Source organism: Podarcis bocagei (genome assembly GCF_964188305.1).
Source record: "Podarcis bocagei genome assembly, chromosome: 2".
In the NCBI taxonomy this organism is placed as follows: domain Eukaryota; kingdom Metazoa; phylum Chordata; class Lepidosauria; order Squamata; family Lacertidae; genus Podarcis; species Podarcis bocagei.
The window spans coordinates 110,571,703-110,593,396 of NC_138126.1; the positions used below are offsets into that span (position 1 = coordinate 110,571,703).

The 21,694-nt window shown below is 41.4% G+C and overlaps 1 protein-coding gene across 1 annotated transcript in view; it reads left to right on the plus strand.

The window, feature by feature from the left end:
* SMURF2 (SMAD specific E3 ubiquitin protein ligase 2) overlaps positions 1-21,694 on the plus strand; it is a 66,715-nt gene that overhangs the window by 43,615 nt on the left and 1,406 nt on the right. The window contains exons 6-16 of the mRNA XM_081183901.1: positions 1,288-1,490; positions 3,954-4,038; positions 5,862-6,020; positions 9,138-9,345; positions 10,489-10,592; positions 15,574-15,688; positions 16,700-16,878; positions 17,504-17,641; positions 18,069-18,189; positions 20,012-20,213; positions 21,215-21,290. Coding sequence (XP_081040027.1) covers positions 1,288-1,490; positions 3,954-4,038; positions 5,862-6,020; positions 9,138-9,345; positions 10,489-10,592; positions 15,574-15,688; positions 16,700-16,878; positions 17,504-17,641; positions 18,069-18,189; positions 20,012-20,213; positions 21,215-21,290 — 1,590 coding nt within the window. The remainder of the gene's footprint in view (positions 1-1,287; positions 1,491-3,953; positions 4,039-5,861; positions 6,021-9,137; positions 9,346-10,488; positions 10,593-15,573; positions 15,689-16,699; positions 16,879-17,503; positions 17,642-18,068; positions 18,190-20,011; positions 20,214-21,214; positions 21,291-21,694) is intronic.

Here is a 21,694-nt window from a genome sequence, read left to right on the forward strand (position 1 = left end):
ATAACGGACTTGCGATGCATTACTAGAGTTTATAAATGGGACACAGGTGGCGTTGTGGTTGGCAGTTAGAATCTGTGCGACCAGATGAGCTCCCGTTGCTCTTCCCAGCTTCTGCCAACCTAGCAGTTTGAAAGCACACCAGTGCAAGTAGATAAATAGGTACTGCTGTGGTGGGGAAGTAAACAGCGTTTCCGTGCACTCTGGTTTCCGTCACGGTGCTCCGTTGCTCTAGTAGCAGCTTAGTCATGCTGGCCAAATAACATGGAAAGTGTCTGTCGACAAACGCCGTCTCCCTCAGTCTGAAAGTGAGATGAGCGCTTCAACCCCATACTCGCCTTTGACTGGACTTAACCATCCAGGGGTTCTTTACCTTTATCTACCTTTTCCTGACTAGAGTTTATATTGCAAGGCCATTCCCACAAACCCCTCACCCCTGCCCCACAGATAGGGTTCTGGCCCACTCGCCCCCAAAGGTTCCCTGCCCCTCACAAATGAAAACTATAAAATAAGAAGGCAATGTTGGCATTACTGTTTTGTATTAGATAAATGACACTTGGTTATGAGCCAGGTTAGTATAGTTTTCCTTGTGGAAAGTAATTTAGTAATCTGGGAGAAGGGAATTGGGAATTGGGAATCGGGGCTGGTCCATATTTGAGTTGCTGCCATTGGGCCATTATTTCATTCAGTGAGGATTAGTCTGTACATTAGTTGTCACACATCAGTTTTCTGTTGGCTCCTTGCTTGGTTTTAAGTATTCCGTATTATGTTGTTAGATTGTGCATCTGTTGAATATATTGTCAGGTCCTTTATCGCTGCACGCTCTCCCACTTGCTCTGTTTGTAATAGGATACAAGCAGGGCATATGTTTCTCTGCAAAGTAGCTCTGGGCATCTTGTGGCCACAAGCGGCACTTGATTTTTATTACCATGCTTCTGAATAGCATTGGAATCCAAACTTGTGTGTTGCCTCGGCATGTGTATTATATCAGTGATGCATAACTTTTTAATTGAAGCTACCCACAGTTTAGGAGTCACCAGTGCGGTGACCACAGGCATACATGTACTCACAGAGGACTTTGCTCAGAATTCCCTGCCCTTGCTGATGAAATGAGTCTTGAAAGAAGGGTGATTTTTTTTAGCCAGAGAGTACGGTTGAGGGTGTGTGGTTGCCTAGAACAATTTCTCCCGTTTGCAAATTGCCCCATGCATCCAAAACGGTTGGCAATCTATGGTTTAGAGACAGTTCTCTAAAACAGAGAGGTCTGAAAAACATTATTACTGTTAACAGGCCAGCATCGGAATATTCAAGTCCAGGTCGACCACTGAGCTGCTTTGTGGATGAGAACACACCGCTTACGGGAATAAATGGCGCGACGTGTGGACAGGTATCAGATCCCAGGCTAGCAGAGAGAAGAGTGAGGTCTCAGAGGCACAGGAATTACATGAGCAGGACCCATCTACATACGCCTCCAGATTTACCGGAAGGATATGGTACGCATTTCTAAAACTGCACAACTATCTGTCTGTCTGTTTTTCAAAGGCTATGTACTTCGAACGACTATTATTCTGAAGATCTAATGAGAGGGACTTCCCCCTTCACGCTTTCATGATACTGGTCCCAGTCCAGCTCTGGTGACTTAATTACTGTATGGATGTAGTATAGTGCTGGAGCTTTGCTGTGTGAGAGAAAAATCCTGTTTATTCCTATTCTGATCGTTGCTTCTTTTACTTGAACCATGGAGTGGTGAAATTCATTAGTCCAGATCTCAGGCTTCTAATTTAATCAGTCTCACTGCAAGATGAGGGAAGAACAGAAAACTTTTTGAATGGAATAGGTGATATTACAGAGAGAGAGAGAGAGAACCACATTTTGTGTATGTTTCTTTCTCAAAGGCTTAAAGATGTTATTTTTTTAAATACGAAACAACAAATTTATGTTTATAGTCCAGAAAAGCACACTCCAGTTATATCTCGTGCCAATGTGCATGTGTAGGAAAATCTGTGTTATAACTGAAATGCATTCCCAAATTAAGCACGTCTGAGGGACTGGTAATAAAGATTAAAATATTTTATCTGAATTCAGCTTCTGGTAGCTTTGCTCACAGAACATAAAACCTTCGCTGGCCGCAGTGGTTTCTGAATCGTAATTATGTAGCAATAGCAACAGTTTTAAAGCTTTCCTGCGCCTAAATTATGCTTGGTGTAAAACTTGGTATTTTGGGTGAAAAGACTTGAGAACTTGGTCTGATCACAAATTCCTAGGCTCAGAAGCACCCAGTTTTAAAATTCTTAGTTTATGACTACCAAGATGAGCCACTATTTTGCACCTGGCTCTGGTTGGTGTACCTCTCCGATCCCTTGTATAGACATTGTAGAGGAATAAAATGGGCAGGCGTTAATGAAACATCCAGGAAGACATGTTAATGAACAGAGTCTTTGCTGCAGATGGTGATAGAGACATATGGCACAGAGTATCAATAGATGATATGAGGGAACTGGGAATGGCCTTAGAGAACTGCATTAAATGCTAACCACTTCCAGGTTACGTCCCACCATTAATGCCATTGCATGAAAGGCAGTGCAGAAATACAAGAGAAAAAGCTTTTCTCACTCTTTGAAAGTTTTGGTGTTGCATTTTTCATTGTATCCTTGAAGGCTAATAAACACCTTTAAAATACCTAGCTGTCTGAGGATTCTAAGAGACATATCCTATAGTACAAAGCAATGGGTTGGAACTGACCAAAGTGTGTTACTTTGGGCCTATTGAAACTAATGGAACAAGTTAGCAATGGCTAATTCAGTCTGGATCCAGTCCAGGGTATTTTATGGTATGGCCATAAGTATGCAAATTTCTAACTTTCTGCTTAATATGATCCTCTATCGTTACACCAGTTTAGGTAAAGTTTAGGGCTTCGGGTGGCGCTGTGGTCTAAACCACTAAGCCTCTTGGGCTTGCCGATTGGAAGGTTGGTGCTTTGAATACATGTGATGGGGTGAGCTCCCGTTGCTCTGTCCCAACTCCTGCCAACCTAGCAGTTCAAAAGCATACCAGTGCAAGCAGATAAATAGGTACCGCTGTGGTGGGAAGGTAAACTGCATTTCCGTGTCCTGTTGTGCCAGAAGCAGTTTAGTCTTGCTGGCCACATGACCCGGAAATCTGTCTGTGGAGAAACACCGGCTCCCTCGGCCTGAAAGTGAGATGAGCGACGCACCCCATAGTCGTCTTTGACTGGACTTAACTGTCCAGGGGTCCTTTATCTTTAACTTTTTATACCAGTTTAAGAATGTAACTCCATATGTGTTAAAAATTCTCAGGAAAAAATAACTCGTGTATTATTATACTACCCTTGGCTTCCAAAGAAATTCTTCAGAATTTTCAGTTCATAAAATATTTCAGAATCCTTTGAGACCCACTTTAAGTTGCAGTTCACTTCTGTTGCTATGGCTCAGTGTTTCCACGTAATCTTCCTCTCTGTATATATGTCTCCTGCCCTATGATCTAATCATAAGGCGAATACATGAGAACGTAACCTCTAAAGTGAGAGTTTCAACCCCACCCCAAGCTGCTCCAGAGGATTAGGGGAAACCCCCAGAATAGATGGAGGGGTACAGGGGAAAGAGGGGGAAATGTCCTGCTGAGTCGGCAGAAACACGTTTTGCTAAGGGAACAATTTTGTTGGATCCAGCCCAGAATACAATAGCCAACTGGGGAAATATATCGTTTAAAAATTAAGCTACCTCTACTCTTGCTTTGCTCTGGCTGTTAAAGCTAGACCAAGCACGAAAGTCTTTTTAACTGTTCTTCGCAAAGACATTCAGGTTTTGACAAATCTCGAGGGGAAGGGAATTTATAGAGTTATTTCAAGTCTGTGAACTTGTTAACCTTTTGCATGGGATTTTCATTAGTAAACGAAGCAATCTTTTGTTTCCACATTGGCACGTCTGAATGAGCAGAGCAAAGGACAACTCAACAAGGGCAGGTGTATTTCCTACATACTCAGACTGGTGTAAGCACATGGCATGATCCACGCGTACCGAGGTAAGCGGATAATCTGTCCTTTGATGCTGTAAGTTAAATAAAGTTGCTGTACAAATCAAATTAGTAATATATACATTGGCTATAATAGCCTGTTGGCAGGAGGTATGTTATCTGTGAACCTGTGCAAGCCCAGATTTTGGAAGTGGTATCAGAAAATTCAGACTCCTAAGAAGCTCTGATATAATTTAAAGCAGGAGAAACAGAAAGCTTATAGCCCTAGACTCTGAAGCAATGTAGTGTTTGCAGTGCTTAGTGAATTCACAGAGATCTGAGAGGGACATAGTAAGACTTTTCACTGATCAGATTTTAGTGCCTTCCATCCTTTCCCTTTCTGTGTCAAGTGAGTAGTTTAAAACAGACCTGTGCGGAACTTTTGCATATTTTTATCAACTTGCCTCAGAATTCTACGGGAGGTTTTTTGGGCACAGAATATTCAAATATTTTTTAACAGTGTGCACAGTGCTGGCTGGTCGCTGAAATGTTGATTAGGCATTTTTTCTTTTAATATTAATTGACACGGGCATAAAATAATTTTGGTAAATCACCTGCTGCGTACATATTTAGAGCTAACTTGTTCAGTTCCTTGCAGCGCTAGCATGATGTAGTGATCCGAGTATTTGACTTGGACCAATGAGATCCGAGTTCAAATCCCCACTCGACCATGAATCTCATTAAGAGACCTTGGTCCAGTCCCTGTCTCTCATCCCACCCTTCTTTACAGGGTGGTAGTGAGGGCAAAGTTTTGGGGGAGAGCCATGTAGGCTATCTTGAGCTTCTTGGAAGGAAGATGGGATATGAATGATATAAACATTGCTACAGGTTAGGATGTTTAATCTCTCTAGTAGATTGGGAGGTCCTGTCCAGTGAAAGCTGTGTTATACGGAGCTTTAGGGATGGAGCGCCTGAAATCACTAGCCCCAGATCCCCCTGCCTGATTTGAGGCAATTTCTTCCCTTTCCACAGCAGCTCTGTTCAGGCTCCCTACTCCCCAGGAGAGCATTTGTGGGGGGGGGGGGGGGACCAGGAGGAGGGAAAGGGAGACTGAGGGCTCAGCTGCTACACAGCTGCAAATAAAATGTTTTAAGTGTGTTTTAAGTGCAACATACAATGTGACACTAGATAGCGATGGTGAGCCTTAAGGAAAATTCAATGTATTTTTAAAAATGCTTTGCTTTAAAAAAAACAAACAAAAAAAACCAACACCCCATTTTCAGAATGATTTTTATGTGTTCGTAGATTCCACCTGACTGTGTGATTGCCTGCTTTCTAGTCATGCAATAACTGGACACAACCCTTCTGGGATTATGATTTTTTACGACATCTAGTGGCTAGTTTTCTTAGTTGGCGAAAATTGTCTGTGGCACACATGCATAAATCTTCATGGAAAACACCAGTATTGACAAAAGTGTCTGTCAGCCTTCCACTGTTTCTAAAAAAACCAGAACTATTCCGATGTCTTTTAAAAACTGGCATTAAGAACATGCAGCTCCTGTAGGAAAAAGGATTTTGTTTTCGTTTTAAGTCAGTATCCCATTAATTACCGATGTAGTTATTTTCTTCTTAAAGCAAAAAACATAGGTTGTGCGATAACAGTTTTTCCAAGACCAGTGTAGCAGGATGTTTTTCTGAGAGTATGTTTTTCTTTTCCTTTGGTGGGCTTGCTCCTTGAGAGTAGACATTCCAGCTGTATAGATCAAGTTTCCGAAACAATGCATACTCTCAGGCTTCATGGAATTGTAATGTTACTTTTACACTGGTTTGGCTCAGAGGCCAAATACTGAGGGTTTTCTCTCTCTCTCTCATTTTTATGTTTGTTTTTGCAGGGATCTTAGCAACATCAATTGTGAAGAGCTTGGTCCTTTGCCTCCTGGATGGGAGATCCGGAATACAGCAACAGGCAGAGTTTATTTTGTTGACCATAACAACAGAACAACGCAATTCACAGATCCACGGCTATCGGCTAACTTGCACCTGGTTCTAAAGTGAGTTCATGATGTCACCAGCACATGCAGATTAATGTTTTGGAGCATGAAAGTGGTTCTCTGGGAATGTGCAATAGGTTGATTCTGCCACCTTGGGTTATATAACTCCTTTGTGTTGACTTAAGATCTCTTGAGACTTTGTAGTCCTGGGGAGAAGCAATCTGAAATATATATTATTGAGGGAGTATGTGGAAGAATAATTACACAACAAGGTATTGCAGAAGCTTAGTGATCTGCACTGTCTGCCTTTAATATTTTAAACCAATACAAAATAAGTGCTTTGAAATATTCTTGGCAGCAAGATTTTTTGGTTTCACTTTGAAAGAACTGATTCAGTTGCCCTTGAGGAAGAGTTTTAATCTGAAACACATAGGGCAATAAAATGGCCTTTTCGTCACCATCTGAGCTCTTCTTTCCATTCACTTCTGCATTTAATGCCTTCCTTGCTTTACTCTGTTAGCCATGTTTCCAAAAGCAGAAGAGACTATATAAATCAAAATTGCCATTGTCTAGACAGAACGATCCGTTTGTTCAGACACTCCTGGAATTTTATTTCATTGTTCTTCGCTTTAACACCTTTTAAATGCTATTTTGGGAAACACCTGCATAGCATTAAGTAAATACTCCACAAAAGCTGGGTGGTTAGAATGTGACTGGGCATAAGAATCCGCAGAGCTAGACTAGTGATGAGACTCTGGAACCACTTTTTTATAGGAAGGGAGGCTGTGGAAGGTAAAAAAGTAAAAGTTAAATTGTCTTCAGTATATCTGAAAACGCTTAGTGTACCTTATGTGCAAATATGCACATAGTTTTGGAAGCTATTTCTTACAGAATCAAATCTGTTTGGAAATTTCGGGGGGTGGGGATTTTACTCAGACCCATTAAAATTAATGACCACGACTAACTTAGGCCCACTGGTTTTAATGGGTCTACTCTGAGTAAACATTAGTTAATTAAAATCTCAGGGCTGTGGTCATCTCTTGGCTAGAATGTCAAGCGAATTCAAATATAACGTGTGATATTTGAGGAGTCTGTAGTTACCTACTGAAGAAGAATGTAATTTTAAAAAATATATATTACTATTCTAAGATAGTAATTTGCATTTGTTGTTGTTTTTAATTTTCAGTTTCCTAGCAGTAACCAATTGACATCTATAAAATTGTGATCCTTATAGATTTCCAAGATAGCTGTGACAACCTTCAGGTTGTCTTTCAGTAGGATAAACCTCAAGCTGAAAAATCACAGATCTTTTTTGCACTTCTCAGCCTATTGCTACAACATTTAAGCTTTTTCATTCATACATCTGTCTTTCATTATGAAAGGATTTCAGAAATCCAACCAATAGTCCAATAGTGTCATCAGCAAAGTCCTCAGTCTGATAAATTTTCTCCAGTGTGTGTTACTGTCTGCTACAGTAAGGCGAGATATGTGAAGATGATTTCTCCCTTCTTTTCACTAAAGAGGAGATAATTTTTGTGGTTTCGATATATCCAAAGCTTTAGATTAGTTAAAAAAACAAATGTATCTGTCTCAGTGAAGTTATACATGGCTTCAGTTGCCTGTCCAACCTCAAAGTACGTAAGTTTAGCATGTAGTGTTAAATTTAGGGAACTCTAAATTTAAGAATTGTGCAGTGGAAGAACAGAAACTTCAGAGGTCAGTGTGAAAAGAAAAGAAAAGAAAAGAAAAGAAAAGAAAAGAAAAGAAAAGAAAAGAAAAGAAAAGAAAAGAAAAGCCAACTTTTAAATTATTCAGCATAAAGTGGACTGGGTGTAAATAATTTGTTGCTGGCATACTGAGTGCTTTCAGGGTCTGCTGTCCAGGCAGACGGATGGATAACTGAGCAAAAGGCATGGCTCGTTATCATGGCAAGTGTAAGTCAATCCCACTGTACCCCAACCCAAGGGCATAGCTGGAAACAGATCTTCATGGTGAATGTGGACCAATTAGCCAAGCCCGAAGAACCAACATTGTCTTACCAGTTGCAGTTTATTTTGGAGCGGAACAAATTGCAATCCCTGGTTTGGACATAATGTTAAGCAAGGAGTTGAGGTTCACTTCCCACACTCACACCTGGGCAACCTGGGCACTCCCAGTAAACCGTTAACAAGAGCTTCATTTGCATGTCACAATGAATCACAGTTAAGTTCTATGCAGATCTCAGGTGGTACTAAGGGCTGCTGGGAAAAAGGAACACACAATGGTTCCCCCCCCCCAAAGATTTTGTTGCGCTAATATGGCTTTTTCAACTTTTCTTGTAGGCAACATAGCTACTTTTACTTTCAGTAAGGATACGAAGGCCTGCTGTTCTGAGTTTACATGCAGCCCTGACATGTTTCTGAGTTTACATGCAGCCCGTGTGTTGAAGAATTTTGCAGAACTGCAGATTAAGCTGAACCATTTAACCTGGAGATTGCCTTCCTTGCAGCCACTTCAACGCTCCTTTCCCTGCGCAGAACATACTGTGCAGCAAAATTTGGCATGACAAATCTCCAGGAACATTCACGTAGAAAATATTTTTTATAAAGGTTTCCCCCCCTTCCCCAGTTGCAACCTGAACTTCATTTCAATACATTTTTTAGAATAGCTAATAAAAAATAGTCATTTATTTGTGTCTGTTGAGTGCTTGTCAATCTGTTTCCCTTTTCACCTTACCAATCTTCTTACAATCCTGTGGTCCCGACTAGCCCAGGTACAATCTTTGTCAAATGTTCTGTACAAGCGTTTTTGTAAGCGAATTCTTCTTTAAAATGTAAGGCTGTATCAAATTTAAATTGACTGTGCCTCGAACTAACCCTGAACATTCACATGAACATCGATAAAACATGCAAAACAAATATGAAAGAGTTTTTGAGCAGCAGGTTGTCAATATGGTGCTGCAATCTGCTTAGCAGAAATGTTCAAAACCCCTCAAAGCTGGTTGAAAACGATCAAGACAGGCAGATGGATATGTTCTTAGTCTCCTTTAGGAAACATTAGTGGAAAAGCAGGGCACTCGCATAGAAACCATTGTGACACTTGCCTCAGAATGTTGGTTGAAAGGCATATTAATTTGTTGTGGGGGGGGGGAATAAAGGGAAGTCTTGAATTACTGACAGCAGCTGCCATTCTTTTCAGTCGTCAGAACCAACTTAAGGATCAACAGCAGCAGCAACAGCAGGTAGTCTCGCTCTGCCAGCTTCCAGATGAGGCCGAGTGCCTGACTGTGCCCAGGTATAAGCGGGACCTTGTGCAGAAACTCAAGATTCTGAGACAGGAGCTATCCCAGCAGCAGCCCCAAGCTGGACACTGCCGGATAGAAGTCTCCAGGGAAGAAATTTTTGAGGTAACTTTCGGTAGAGTTATCTTAGGTGTTAAATAATGCGGGGGAACATCCTGCCGCCGGGGTGGTTCTTGCTTTTTTTGGCAATCTAAATGGACAAAGATTATGTGGAAACATCTGAACAACAGCACACTTTTTGAGATTTCATGGTGAGCAATGTGATAAAGTGAGGAGGCTGAATCTTAATTCGTTGTGTATATCCGACATGTATCGTCAGGCATCATTTTACTGAATCTAAGCTTCAGTCCTATACATGCTTTCTTGGAAGCACAATCTATAATTTAAAGCAGGGGTCAGCAAACTTTTTCAGCAGGGGGCCAGTCCACTGTCCCTCAGACCTTGTGGGGGGCCAGACTATATATATTTTTGGGGGGATGAACGGATTCCTATGCCCCACAAATAACCCAGAGATGCATTTTAAATAAAAGCACACATTCTACTCATGTAAAAACATGCTGATTACCAGACCGTCTGTGGGCCGGATTTAGAAGGCGATTGGGTCAGATCCTGGGCCTGAGTTTGCCTACCCATGATTATGTTAGAGCTTTGTGACATTTTAGTGTATTTTTCATCTTTGTTGGAAGCCGCCCAGAGTGGCTGGGGAAACCCAGCCAGATGGGCGGGGTACAAATAATTTATTATTATTATTATTATTATTATTATTATTAAGCAAGTGCCTGAATTTTATGGGCATAGAATCGGGCTGCGCAAACGGGTTTCAGTGCATTGATGTATGAACTGCCCCCTTTTCTTGTGGCTGTAAGGAATTAACGTCCAGCCATGTTGGACCAGGATTGCTTCTTGTGCTCTCATTCAGCAGGGATTGTGAAAACCTTCTCACCACAAATGTATTATGCCAAACTACTTTTCACGTCCGGAGAACTACACCCAGAATAATCTCAAAACATTAGCAATTCATGTAAGCTGCACAAGAAAATGGGCAATATACCCCTGCAGGTTAAAAGGCATTTTTAAGTGCATGTGGCAATGACAAAAGATCCTCACATGCCTGCTTATATATTATGATGCCACCTGCTGTAAGTTTTGGATACTCTGATTTGTTCTTTCTTTAGGATCTTGAGCAGAGGAACATCAGAGTAAGGACTATGATAATATTGATAAATGTATTATCTGGTGTAATTCCAGGAGTCTTACAGACAAGTCATGAAGATGAGGCCCAAAGACCTGTGGAAGAGATTAATGATAAAATTTCGTGGCGAAGAAGGCCTTGACTATGGAGGAGTTGCCAGGTAAATAATAATGCCTTAGGTCTGTCTCCTAAACCAGGATCAAGCAGCATTCAGAGTTGCTGTTGAAATAAATTCTGATACTTGGAGATTGATGTGAAGGCACTGACAACAGCAGAGCTCTGTAATATATGGCAAGTCTGGGGAGAGGGAAAAACAGTTACGCTGGTTCTCTCCCCACCCCCTATCTCATGGCTCCCCAAGTTTATTCATCTCTAGCAGTAGCCTATATTCAAAGCCCACCCCTTATTTTGATTGCCATCTTATACTGAATGAATGCATTAGTATATATTTACTCTTAGAAAATAAGCCACAATTTTTCTTACTCTCAGAAGAACCTCTCTATGGTCAGAAGTAATTTGTGGTCCTACTGACCTTGAGGGGACGCGGGTGGCGCTGTGGGCTAAAGCCTCAGCACCTAGGGCTTGCCGATCGAAAGGTCGGCGGTTCGAATCCCCGCGGCGGGGTGCGCTCCCGCTGCTCGATCCCAGCGCCTGCCAACCTAGCAGTTCGAAAGCACCCCTGGGTGCAAGTAGATAAATAGGTACCGCTTACCAGCGGGAAGGTAAAACGGCGTTCCGTGTGCTGCGCTGGCTCGCCAGATGCAGCTTTGTCACGCTGGCCACGTGACCCGGAAGTGTCTCCGGACAGCGCTGGCCCCCGGCCTATAGAGTGAGATGGGCGCACAAACCCCAGAGTCTGTCAAGACTGGCCCGTTCGGGCAGGGGTACCTTTACCTTTACCTTTACCTTACTGACCTTGAGATGTCAAGGAGTCTTACACACTCAAGGCATGTTATCTGCCAACACTCAACATACTACAAATGGTAAAATATGATTAATAATGGGGAAATCAATTGTATGTAAGGGTTTAACGGATTATGTTAGAGCTTTGTCAACTCTGTTGAGCATATCTGTTTCAAGGTAACAGGCTGGATAAAACTGTTCTGTGAATGGTGGTCTTCTTCCACTCCCGGAATGGAATCTTGGCTCCAATATGTTGTGATTTTTTCCCATCTAGTTAGTATAGATTAGAGAACAGAAAGTTTGCAATTAAAAAAAATTTTTTTTAAAAGGTTTGCAATGTTAAGAATTGCATTCTGTGTTAATAATTTCTTTCAAGAAGGAAGGTTTGTGTAGGCTTCAAACCAACAAGGAAATGGGAATGACCTTTCTCTGCTTGCTGCATACCATGAGATCTTTTCTGCCGTGTGTTTGGACTAAACATTAAGTTGCCGTAATTCCAAGTAACAGAATAGGGCTGGAGAGTGCAACACTACATTTTCAGAATCAGCAATGCAAGTAGGCTCTGACCTCTGATTGTGAAACAATATTATGTGGAGTGTTTTTAGTGTGCTGTGGCTTTTCTGTTCACAAAAGGGACTGTGCGAAAGAGCACAAGCTACAGCCTGGAACATGAGAGGGAAGGGAAGCAAATCAGCCAAGCACCAACCCCTCCTTTTTCTTCACCACTGCCACCAAGTGGATGTCTTTAGTAGGAGGGAACTATTTCTACAGTTTGAATAGCTATCCATAAGATCAAACATATGCATCCTGCTATACCTCTTCTATAATGTTTCCCTAACTAAGCCAATACTCATCAATTTGCATCCCTTAATTGAGCTTCTGCATCCCTTCGTAGTTCTCTCCTGCAGTATCCAACTCTGTTCTCTTAACATTTTTCATGGTTTCGGTCCTTTTCTCACTTGCAGCTTCTCAACTCCCACTCTTGAAGTTTCTGACTCCGCAATCTTTTGACCAACTAGGCTGCTTCCTAGCTTGACTTACACACAATATTTTCACTTCTCCACCAAATATGTTAGCGAATCAGGAGGAGTGTTTCAGTTGTGTTTCTGTTCCCCCTTAATTGTCAGGATAAATCTTTGACCCTTCTGTGCAGATGTGAGCAAGATACCCCTTGGCACTTTTAACTCACCTTGAACTTTTTATTCCCATATGCACAAAACTCTTTAAAGCCAAAAGTAACCATTTTGCAGCCCAAGTTTTCCAACCAGAAGCCCACCACAAAATGACATAAAATTCTATTCCTTCACAGACTATTCCTTTTCAGTGCCCACAAAGCCCTCTCCAGCCAAGGCCTTCCCTTCTCAGCCCCACACCTGATGTCTGGTTTAGGGCAGGTGGAAATGGTTTGCCCAAAACTGCCTCAAAGCATGTAGGGTAACAGGGATGAAGGTTGGCAATTAATTTCAGATTTCAGGTGCATTTCTTATCACATTGTTTGAACGGAATTCTTTTTTTTTTACATCCAGATATGTTAAGACTGCCACTCAGGGGTAGTTTTTATTCTTCAATATCTGCCCTCAACTTTGCTGCTCAGAGGTCCCCAGCAGATGTTTTTATTGGGTTCCTTGTAACATCACCAGTGGGTCTTTTCTCTCTTTCCTCCCCCTAACTCCACTGGCAGACCACAGGATATGAGCCTCCCTCTCCTTAAATTCCAAAGCACCTGCATTTAGCTCCAGTTTTCATCATGGACAACTAATAGTTGAACAAATCGTTGTAGTTCAGTTACTTATCAATTCCAAAGACCAGAAGCAGAGGAGAGTTCTCTCGGGTGATCTGAGGAGTCTGCCATCAATTCCATTTGGCATAAGCTGGCCTGTTGGCAATGAGCTTTAGTGACCCGTGCCAGGAAAGTAAATCTCAGAAGCGCTGTGAAATTCTGTGATTTTTTTTGCTGTTAGCTATACCAATATTTACCAACTGGAGCAAATTTATTTAGCACTTTAAATTTTAAGCTTTTAAAGTAATAGTCCTTCAGGTAATGGGTATATTTCAGCATACTGTTAATATCTGTTCAGTACAGTGCATTAAACTGCATTCAGTGTGACTATCACAATCTGAAGAAGGTATCTGAAGAAGTGTGCATGCACATGAAAGCTTATACCTAGAACAAACTTAGTTGGTCTCTAAGGTGCTACTGGACATTTTAAAATATATATATATACACATATATATATATCACAATCAGAGTCATATTCACACTATGCTGAAACAGTAGAAGGTCTGTATTCAGTTAATTTAAAGTCTTCCAAAAGAACTGTGAATTAGAATGTCAATTAAGCTCTTAAGTTTCACATTTAACAATATATAGATACTCCAACATTGTTTATGATTGGAACAATGATCTTAAAAACTTTCTTTACATATTTTTTATTCTTTTTCCTTCCTGTACATTTGCAAATCTGTGTGTTTTGTTAATAAATTTTCATTTCTTTCAACAATGGCTCCCTTTATCTAAAAAAGATTGTCTTTTCACCCCTGCTTGAATCATGCCATAACCCTCAAGTGTCCCGATTCCCCTGGCGCATTCCTGGAATTTCAGAAGCCCCCCTGTCTTCTGATTTGATTCTGGGATGTCCCATTTTCCCCCTCCAGCGCCGCCACGGAGCTCAGGGAGGAGGATGAACCAACGCTTGCAATTGCAGTGGTCCTGCAAGGGTATCTTATACAGTGGTACCTCGGGTTAGATACGCTTCAGGTTACACTGCTACTAACCCAGAAATAGTACCTTGGGTTAAGAACTTTGCTTCAGGATGAGAACAAAAATTGTGCAGCGGCGGCAGCAGGAAGCCCCATTAGCTAAAGTGGTACCTCAGGTTAAGAACAGTTTCAGGTTAAGAATGGACTTCCAGAACGAATTAAGTTCTTAACCCGAGGTACCACTGTAGTAGGAAGCAAGCTAAGGTGTGGTGTGGCACACCTGGACCTCTTACTGCCTTCTCAGGCCCAGCCCTGCTGGAGTGGATGTGCGCAACCCTCTTGTTGGCCCCTCTGCTGCCGCCACTGTCATGGCGGCCTGAGGCGCAGCGCAGGCGGAGGAAGCGAGCAGAGAGGTCAGGGAGCAAGCAACTGCCAGGTAGTGGTTGCGGCAGGGGAGGCAGCCAGCTGACTCGTGCAGTGGCATGGCACACAAAGGCACGTGTCTTTTGGCACCGTGTTCCGGCTTGCGTGGGAACACAGCACCAAAAGGCACGCATTCCGATTTTCATCTCAGGAACATCGGAGGGTTGGTCCCCCATACGTCTGGACATTTTCCCGGGATTTCAAAGGCGGAATTGATGCCTCCGGGGGTGGTGGTTCCCAAAATGTGTTGCTTTGTCCTGGATCTTAGGCAAGTCAATCGAGAAATCGTGGGTATCTTGGCGTTTTTTCTTTTATTTTTTTAAAAAAATGAAAGCTCAACAACTTTCAGGGTGTCCTGGTTTTTTCTTTTTGAAATATGGCAATCCTACTACCACTGGTCTACACAGATAGGCAGTAGCTCTCCAGGGTTTTGGACCAGGGCTCTCCAGTCACCAGAGACACTTGGGATCGAACTAGAGAACTTTTGCATGCAAAACAGGGGTTCTAGTTACCATCATGCCAAACTTTGGGGTTTGTCTAAAAAAAAAAAAAAAAGCTCCACAACTTTGGGGTTTCCTTTCAAAAAAGCAAGCTCAACAATTCTGGGGGTGTCCTGGTTTTTACTTTTTGAAATATGGCAACCCTATTGGAGGGTAAGTCACGTTCTATATAAGTTTTTCTTTGTCACTGCTTCCTTCCCTGTGTGGTTCTTTGTTTTACATCTTTTTATTCTGGTGCAAGGTACGGAAATAGTTGCTTCCTTTCTTTTTGCCCCCTCAAATCCCCCCCCCAAATTCAAGCCCATCTTCAACACCCTGTTAATAAAGGGCACACAACCGATTACTTGTGCATAGCTAGTGCAGTTATACAGCACACAGCTTTTGACATATGCAACTAAAGAGATTGGACACGTCAGCAAGACGCTGAGAGAAATAGTTGAGAGAAATTGAAACATGAAATTCTGAAAATGTGCTTATGAGACAGTTGTGAATAAATGCTGTTCCTATTACCACATTCTGTTGTCATTGATTAAGAAATTATTTATCACTGAAGACCTGTGTTTTTCTGCATCAGTTTAACAGTGTTTGACCCTTAAAATGTTTTGTTTTCTTCAGGGAATGGCTCTATTTGCTCTCCCATGAAATGCTGAATCCGTATTATGGCCTCTTCCAGTATTCGCGTGATGACATCTATACACTACAGATAAACCCAGATTCTGCTGTTAACCCGGTATGGAAATGTACCCCATGTTTGTGGCCAGCAGTTCCTTTTTAATAGTTTTGGTGTGCTAGCTTTATGCAAATCTGAATTACTTTAGTGACGTTCAACTTCTTTTTTAGAACAGATAGAAACTGCTTTGGGAGTTCCCTTTTTGTTTTTGCTTTGAAGTGCAGGGTATAATCATGAAAATTAATGAATACTGCAGGTTTGTTAAACCTTAGACAAGAAATAAAGGTGTTAAGTTGTAGCAGGAAACTTTGAGGTCAAATATAAGAGGAAGTGTTGTAATCCTAAGAATACAGTGGTGGCCCACAAGACGAATGCCTCGCAAGACGAAAAACTCGCTAGACGAAAGGGTTTTGCGGTTTTTGAGCTTTGCAAGACGAATTTCCCTATGGGCTTGCTTCGCAAGACGAAAACGTCTTGCAAGTTTGTTTCCTTTTTCTTAACACCGTTAATACAGTTGTGACTTGACTTCAAGGAGCAACTCATAGAACGCGGTGTGGTAGCCTTTTTTGAGGTTTTTGGTGATTTTTGAAGCTTTTCCAAAACTTTTCCGACACCGTGCTTCGCAAGACGAAAAATTCGCTAGACGAAAAAACTCGCGGAACGAATTAATTTCGTCTTGCGAGGCACCACTGTAGCTGTTTAGAGGAAGTGTTTTCAAGTGAAAGTGGAAGTTTATACAACACTAGGGGCTGCACCTTTGCTCACAAGCCAGTATTGTGATGCAGCACAACAAATCCTGCAATAGGGGCTGTACAGTCTCATATAGATAGATAGATAGATAGATAGATAGATAGATAGATAGATAGATAGATAGTCTTGAAGGAAGTGAAGCAGGCACCTTAACATATTTTAAAGCTTTTTATTTTATCTTTCGGACTCTTCATTGTAACTTTTAAGTAAATCTTATTGCATACTAAAGAAAATGTTCTTGTTGAAAAATCTGAATGCTTCATCAGTTTTAGAATCAAGCCAAGAACCCCGGCATGAGTACATTTTTCCCTTCAATTCTAGGAACACTTATCCTACTTCCATTTTGTTGGACGGATCATGGGGATGGCTGTGTTTCACGGACATTATATTGATGGGGGCTTCACATTGCCTTTTTACAAGCAGTTGCTAGGAAAGCCAATTACGTTGGATGACATGGAATTGGTTGACCCAGATCTTCACAACAGCTTAGTATGGATACTGTATGTACTGATCTCTTTGAAATGATGCTTATCATTTATAATGGTTGTATTCTGCTTTAATTCATTTGCTATAAATGGGCAGGCTCTGAATATAAATTTTGCTAAAAAAAACCAACAACTATAGGTGAGCCATGGGAACTTAAGTCTTCTAATCCAAATCATTATTAGAAAGACTGGGACAGATGTAACGTGACACATTTGGTAGCCCCATTGGGGAAGCCTGCCAGCTTTAGGCAGTCTGAGCCAGGATGGGGTGACTTGAGGTATGTGTGTGTATTTTGCATAGGACTGGCTAGGGAACCACAATATAGGCTACAATTGGCCATAGTTTTCTATAGAATGGCCTTCTTAGTCTTGTGCTGACACGTAGGGTCTGTCCTCCCTTGTTACTTCTGAGCATTCCACAAGCTTTGTAATCAGAGGGGATTTTTATCATGGAATAAAACAATTTTGGGGTACTTTCATGTTAAAGAATACATCACCCACCCACCCTCCAGAGTATTGGATTCTTAGAGGCAGTATAAGCAAATTATTATTATTATTTTTTAACGGCAGGCTATAGGATGTACGGTTAGGTATGCCTGAGACGTTTAGAATTCATATAATTTTGCTTTCTCTACTTCAGTGAGAACGATACTACCGGAGTCTTGGACCATACATTTTGTGTGGAACATAATGCATACGGCGAAATTATACAACATGAACTGAAACCTAATGGCAAAAGCATTCCTGTCACAGAGGAGAGTAAAAAGGAATACGTCAGGTATCAAAAACTATAGTCTTTGTCGTTGCTTAATCGTTTAGTCGTGTCTGACTCTTCGTGACCCCATGGACCAGAGCACACCAGGCATAGTCTTAAAAACCCCCAAAAGGTTTCTGTTACAGTGCTCTGTGCAGAGGGTAATATGGTATGCTTAAATTAATAGAGTGACTTTGTCATGTTAATGGCTGCTTAACTTTGGCCCTACAGATGTTGCTGAACTATAGCTCCCTTCATCTCCGACTACGCTGGCTGGGGTTGATGGGAGCTTTAGTCCCAACTATTCCAACAACATTTGTACGGCCTCTAGCCTGTCTATGTAGATGCTTGGTTGAATAGTTTGTAGTAATGTTTGCAGCTTGGGATCAAGCATCTAAGTTGTTGAGTGGGAAGACACTCCTTTGCAAATAGGACTTGTAATTTATTGCAGGCTTTATGTAAACTGGCGATTTTTACGAGGGATTGAAGCTCAGTTTCTGGCTCTGCAGAAGGGATTTAATGAAGTAATCCCACAACATCTGCTGAAGACATTTGATGAGAAGGAGCTAGAGGTCAGTACATTAATGATATGCTAGGTCATCAAGTGTAACAAGAAAAAAAGCATTCTTCTTAAATTTTGCGTATGCAAAGTTGATCCCCAATGCTTCTAGGGATGGAGGATTTGCAGTAATTTTAACCATGGTTAACATGCCAAATCACCAAAGGGTTGGGATTCCTTATTTCTTTACGTTTTGTAGACAGGCTTCTTAGTAATACTCTTGTCTTGCTAGTTAATGACTTTAAAATGCTATTTTTGATAGAATACATCACATACTTTGGAGGGCTATTTTTATTACCCTTAGCATTATTTTGAGTGTTTTACAATTCCTTTAAGAAACAGATTCTTAATATTGTATCATAAGCGCTGGATGATAAAAGTTGAAATAGTAAAATTTTGTAGTTCTTAATGGTTGGGCAGAAAAAAACCTAAATTGTGCAGTGTGAGTCAAAGGATATCTTGGAAACTAAAATGTGCCTCTGTAGGAAAGCGTTTTCTGGTAACCATAGATAAACATATTCTATTTCCTGTAGAGAACATATTGGGGAGGGTGTCTGAACCACCCTACTATTAGTCCCATTTGCTGAAGATAGCACAGAACATGCAAGACACCCATGGGAACTCTTTCATTGCCCTCTTCTCCTTCGGCGATCACTCGTAGCCGAGTAAGATTGTCTTCCATGAACACGGTCTTAACAGTGAGTCTGTAAGTGACTGTGGAGGCCAGTTCTGGATCCACACATCCTTCCACAGTGGGGACATAGGTTTCCGGGCAGGAGTTGAGCACGGTGAGGATTTGCCAAGCATGCCTTCCTCTTAGCTCATTCCTCCCTTTTGTCCTGAGTTCGAGCATCTTCAAAAGTCCATGACACCTTTGGTAAAGGCTGTTCTCCGTCTGGAGTTCTCGCAGGCCAGTGTTTTCCAGTTGTTGGTGTTTATAGTACATTTTTTTTAGATTTGTCTTGAGAGAGTCTTTAAACCTCTTTTGTTGACCACCAGCATTACACTTTCCATTTTTAAGTTCGGAATAGAGTAGTTGCTTTGGAAGACAATAATCGGACAGGAGAGAGGTGCAAACCCACACCTCTCATTTTTACTGTCCTGTGCATGTGTTCCAGCCAAGCAGGGCATGTGAGTGAGGCAAACACACATGAGACTTTTATATGCTTTGCTCCTGGTTGGGGCAAGAGGGGAATTCACAGTGCATGAGAGATGGGGTGATAATGGCACATGGATACACCCATTTCCCCTATACAAAACCCATGAAGACCTTATTCTTGGCTAGGCTGCCTTTCTCCCTTTGCTGCCCTTGCTCCCAACCACTCATCTCAACCCTTTTAAATGTTGCACGCTATAATACCCCCTCTCACTCTCTTTCCGGGAAGGGATGATGGAGATGCATGGCAGTAGGGTTAGAAAGTTGTAGAGCAATAGAATGTGTGGGAGAAGGAAAAACCAGCCCAAGAAGCCTGCATATAAGCCAAAAGGGGCCTGGGTAGCAAGGGCTTGCTGTGGATCTGTTCGCTGCTCACCTTCGGTGAAATCTGTTTCTTATTTCTAAGACTTCTATAATGCACAGATAAAGCTGACTATATTGTTTGCTATTCCACTTAGAAAACTAGGGTTATGTACTTTGCAAGCTTAAACTGACTTGTCATTTCCTACTGGCCAACATTTCATATAACAAAAGTTTTTTTAAAAAAAGAAAAGAAAAAGAAAAGTTTTGTCATTTAGAGGGATAACTTTCTATTTGTAGCAGATTTGCGGGGGTGGGGGTGGGGTGTATTGACTTCATGCAGTCCTCCACTGACTGATATTTGTACCATTATGAACAGCTCATCATTTGTGGCCTTGGGAAGATAGATGTTAATGACTGGAAGGCCAACACCAGGTTAAAACACTGCACGCCAGACAGCAACATTGTGAAGTGGTTTTGGAAAGCCGTGGAGCTCTTTGATGAAGAAAGGAGAGCCCGATTACTGCAGTTTGTGACTGGGTCATCCAGAGTACCTCTGCAGGGTTTCAAAGCATTACAAGGTTAAAAAAAAAAAGCACAAAAGCAAATTTCTTTTGAATCACTGTCCACAGTCCCAAGTTACTGCTTTTTCAATTTTGTAACATTTGTGATATATTCAGAGTACATTATGAAATGCATAGCTATGACTTTCCGTCAAACGTCTTAAATCTGTAGGCTTGTGTGTGTTTTTGTTTGGTATGCCCAATGCCCTGGTTTTCCAAATGCAGCTACTAGTCCAACTACTGCAACATTTTATCATAAATATACTGATAACTGTTGTTCCTGGCTCTGTGTGATTTTCTGGCTGTTATAAGACCTGGCAACACATGATACTCAATTCAGAAGGCCTCTTAAGATAGCCTACCTTACAGCATAGCTGTCAAGCGTCCCTTATTTGGCGGGACAGTCCCTTATCCCAGCGCCATGTCCCACTGCTGTCCCTTATTGATGATGTCCCTTAAATAAGCTACTGAAGGTAATGGGGCCCTTTCTATGTCCAACTGTCCTTTGTCAACAACAAATTGTTGCTTTTTTTTGTGTTGAATATATGCTATATGGTAATTTATGGACCTAATAGGTATCTAAAGCCATTTGCACGCAACAAAATATGTATTTCATCAAAGTAATTGTTGATCCCTTATTTTGGCTGCTGATCCCTTATTTTTGAGGCTGCTGGTCCCTTATTTTCAAATCTGTAAGTTGACAGCTGTGCCTTATAGCTCTTGTAACATGGTAAGGGGCAGTCAAAAGCCCTTTGCGTGTCTGTGTATCAGAGCCATCATTTTCACTTACTGAAAGGAATGGAAGGTTGGGGGTATATGGTTTCTAGTATTCACTTTTCTAATACGTTCTAGAAAGCCTTAAATCGGCACGTATCAAATTGGAGATGTACAGGTCACACTCCATGGATGCTGCTTTGTCTGCCACCTTCCAAAGCTTGCTTCTCTGCCCAGTCTTTTACATGTTTTGGTTGTGCTCCAAAGTACTGGACGGTAATGCCCAATTTCTGTTCCAATTGCAGGTGCTGCTGGTCCAAGACTATTCACAATTCACCAGATTGATGCTAGCACAAATAACCTGCCAAAAGCTCACACTTGGTAAGCATTATAGATGCATTACTATGCTCATTCTTTTCTACATGGAGACTATTGAATTTGCAACTAATTAGAGAAGAAATTCATTAATAATCCAGCTTCAGAAATAGGTTATTATGAATAATCTACCTGCATATAATTAGCATATCATCAAAACCATTAGAAGAAAGAAATAAGCATTTATGATTTTTCTTTCTGCACGTCGTAGCCTAGTCATCAGTAGATTCTCTGTGTTACGTTTTTGTGGGAAACTGTTTTTTTCCAGCAGTCTTGATCCATTCATTACTTACAAACACCATGTGTGTTTTTAATTCTTTGTCAAAACGGATCAACATAGGCATAGTTCTATTTAGAAGACAATGTTAGCGGTGGGGGAGGTAACTGTGTTCTTTTAACTGTAGCAGCCT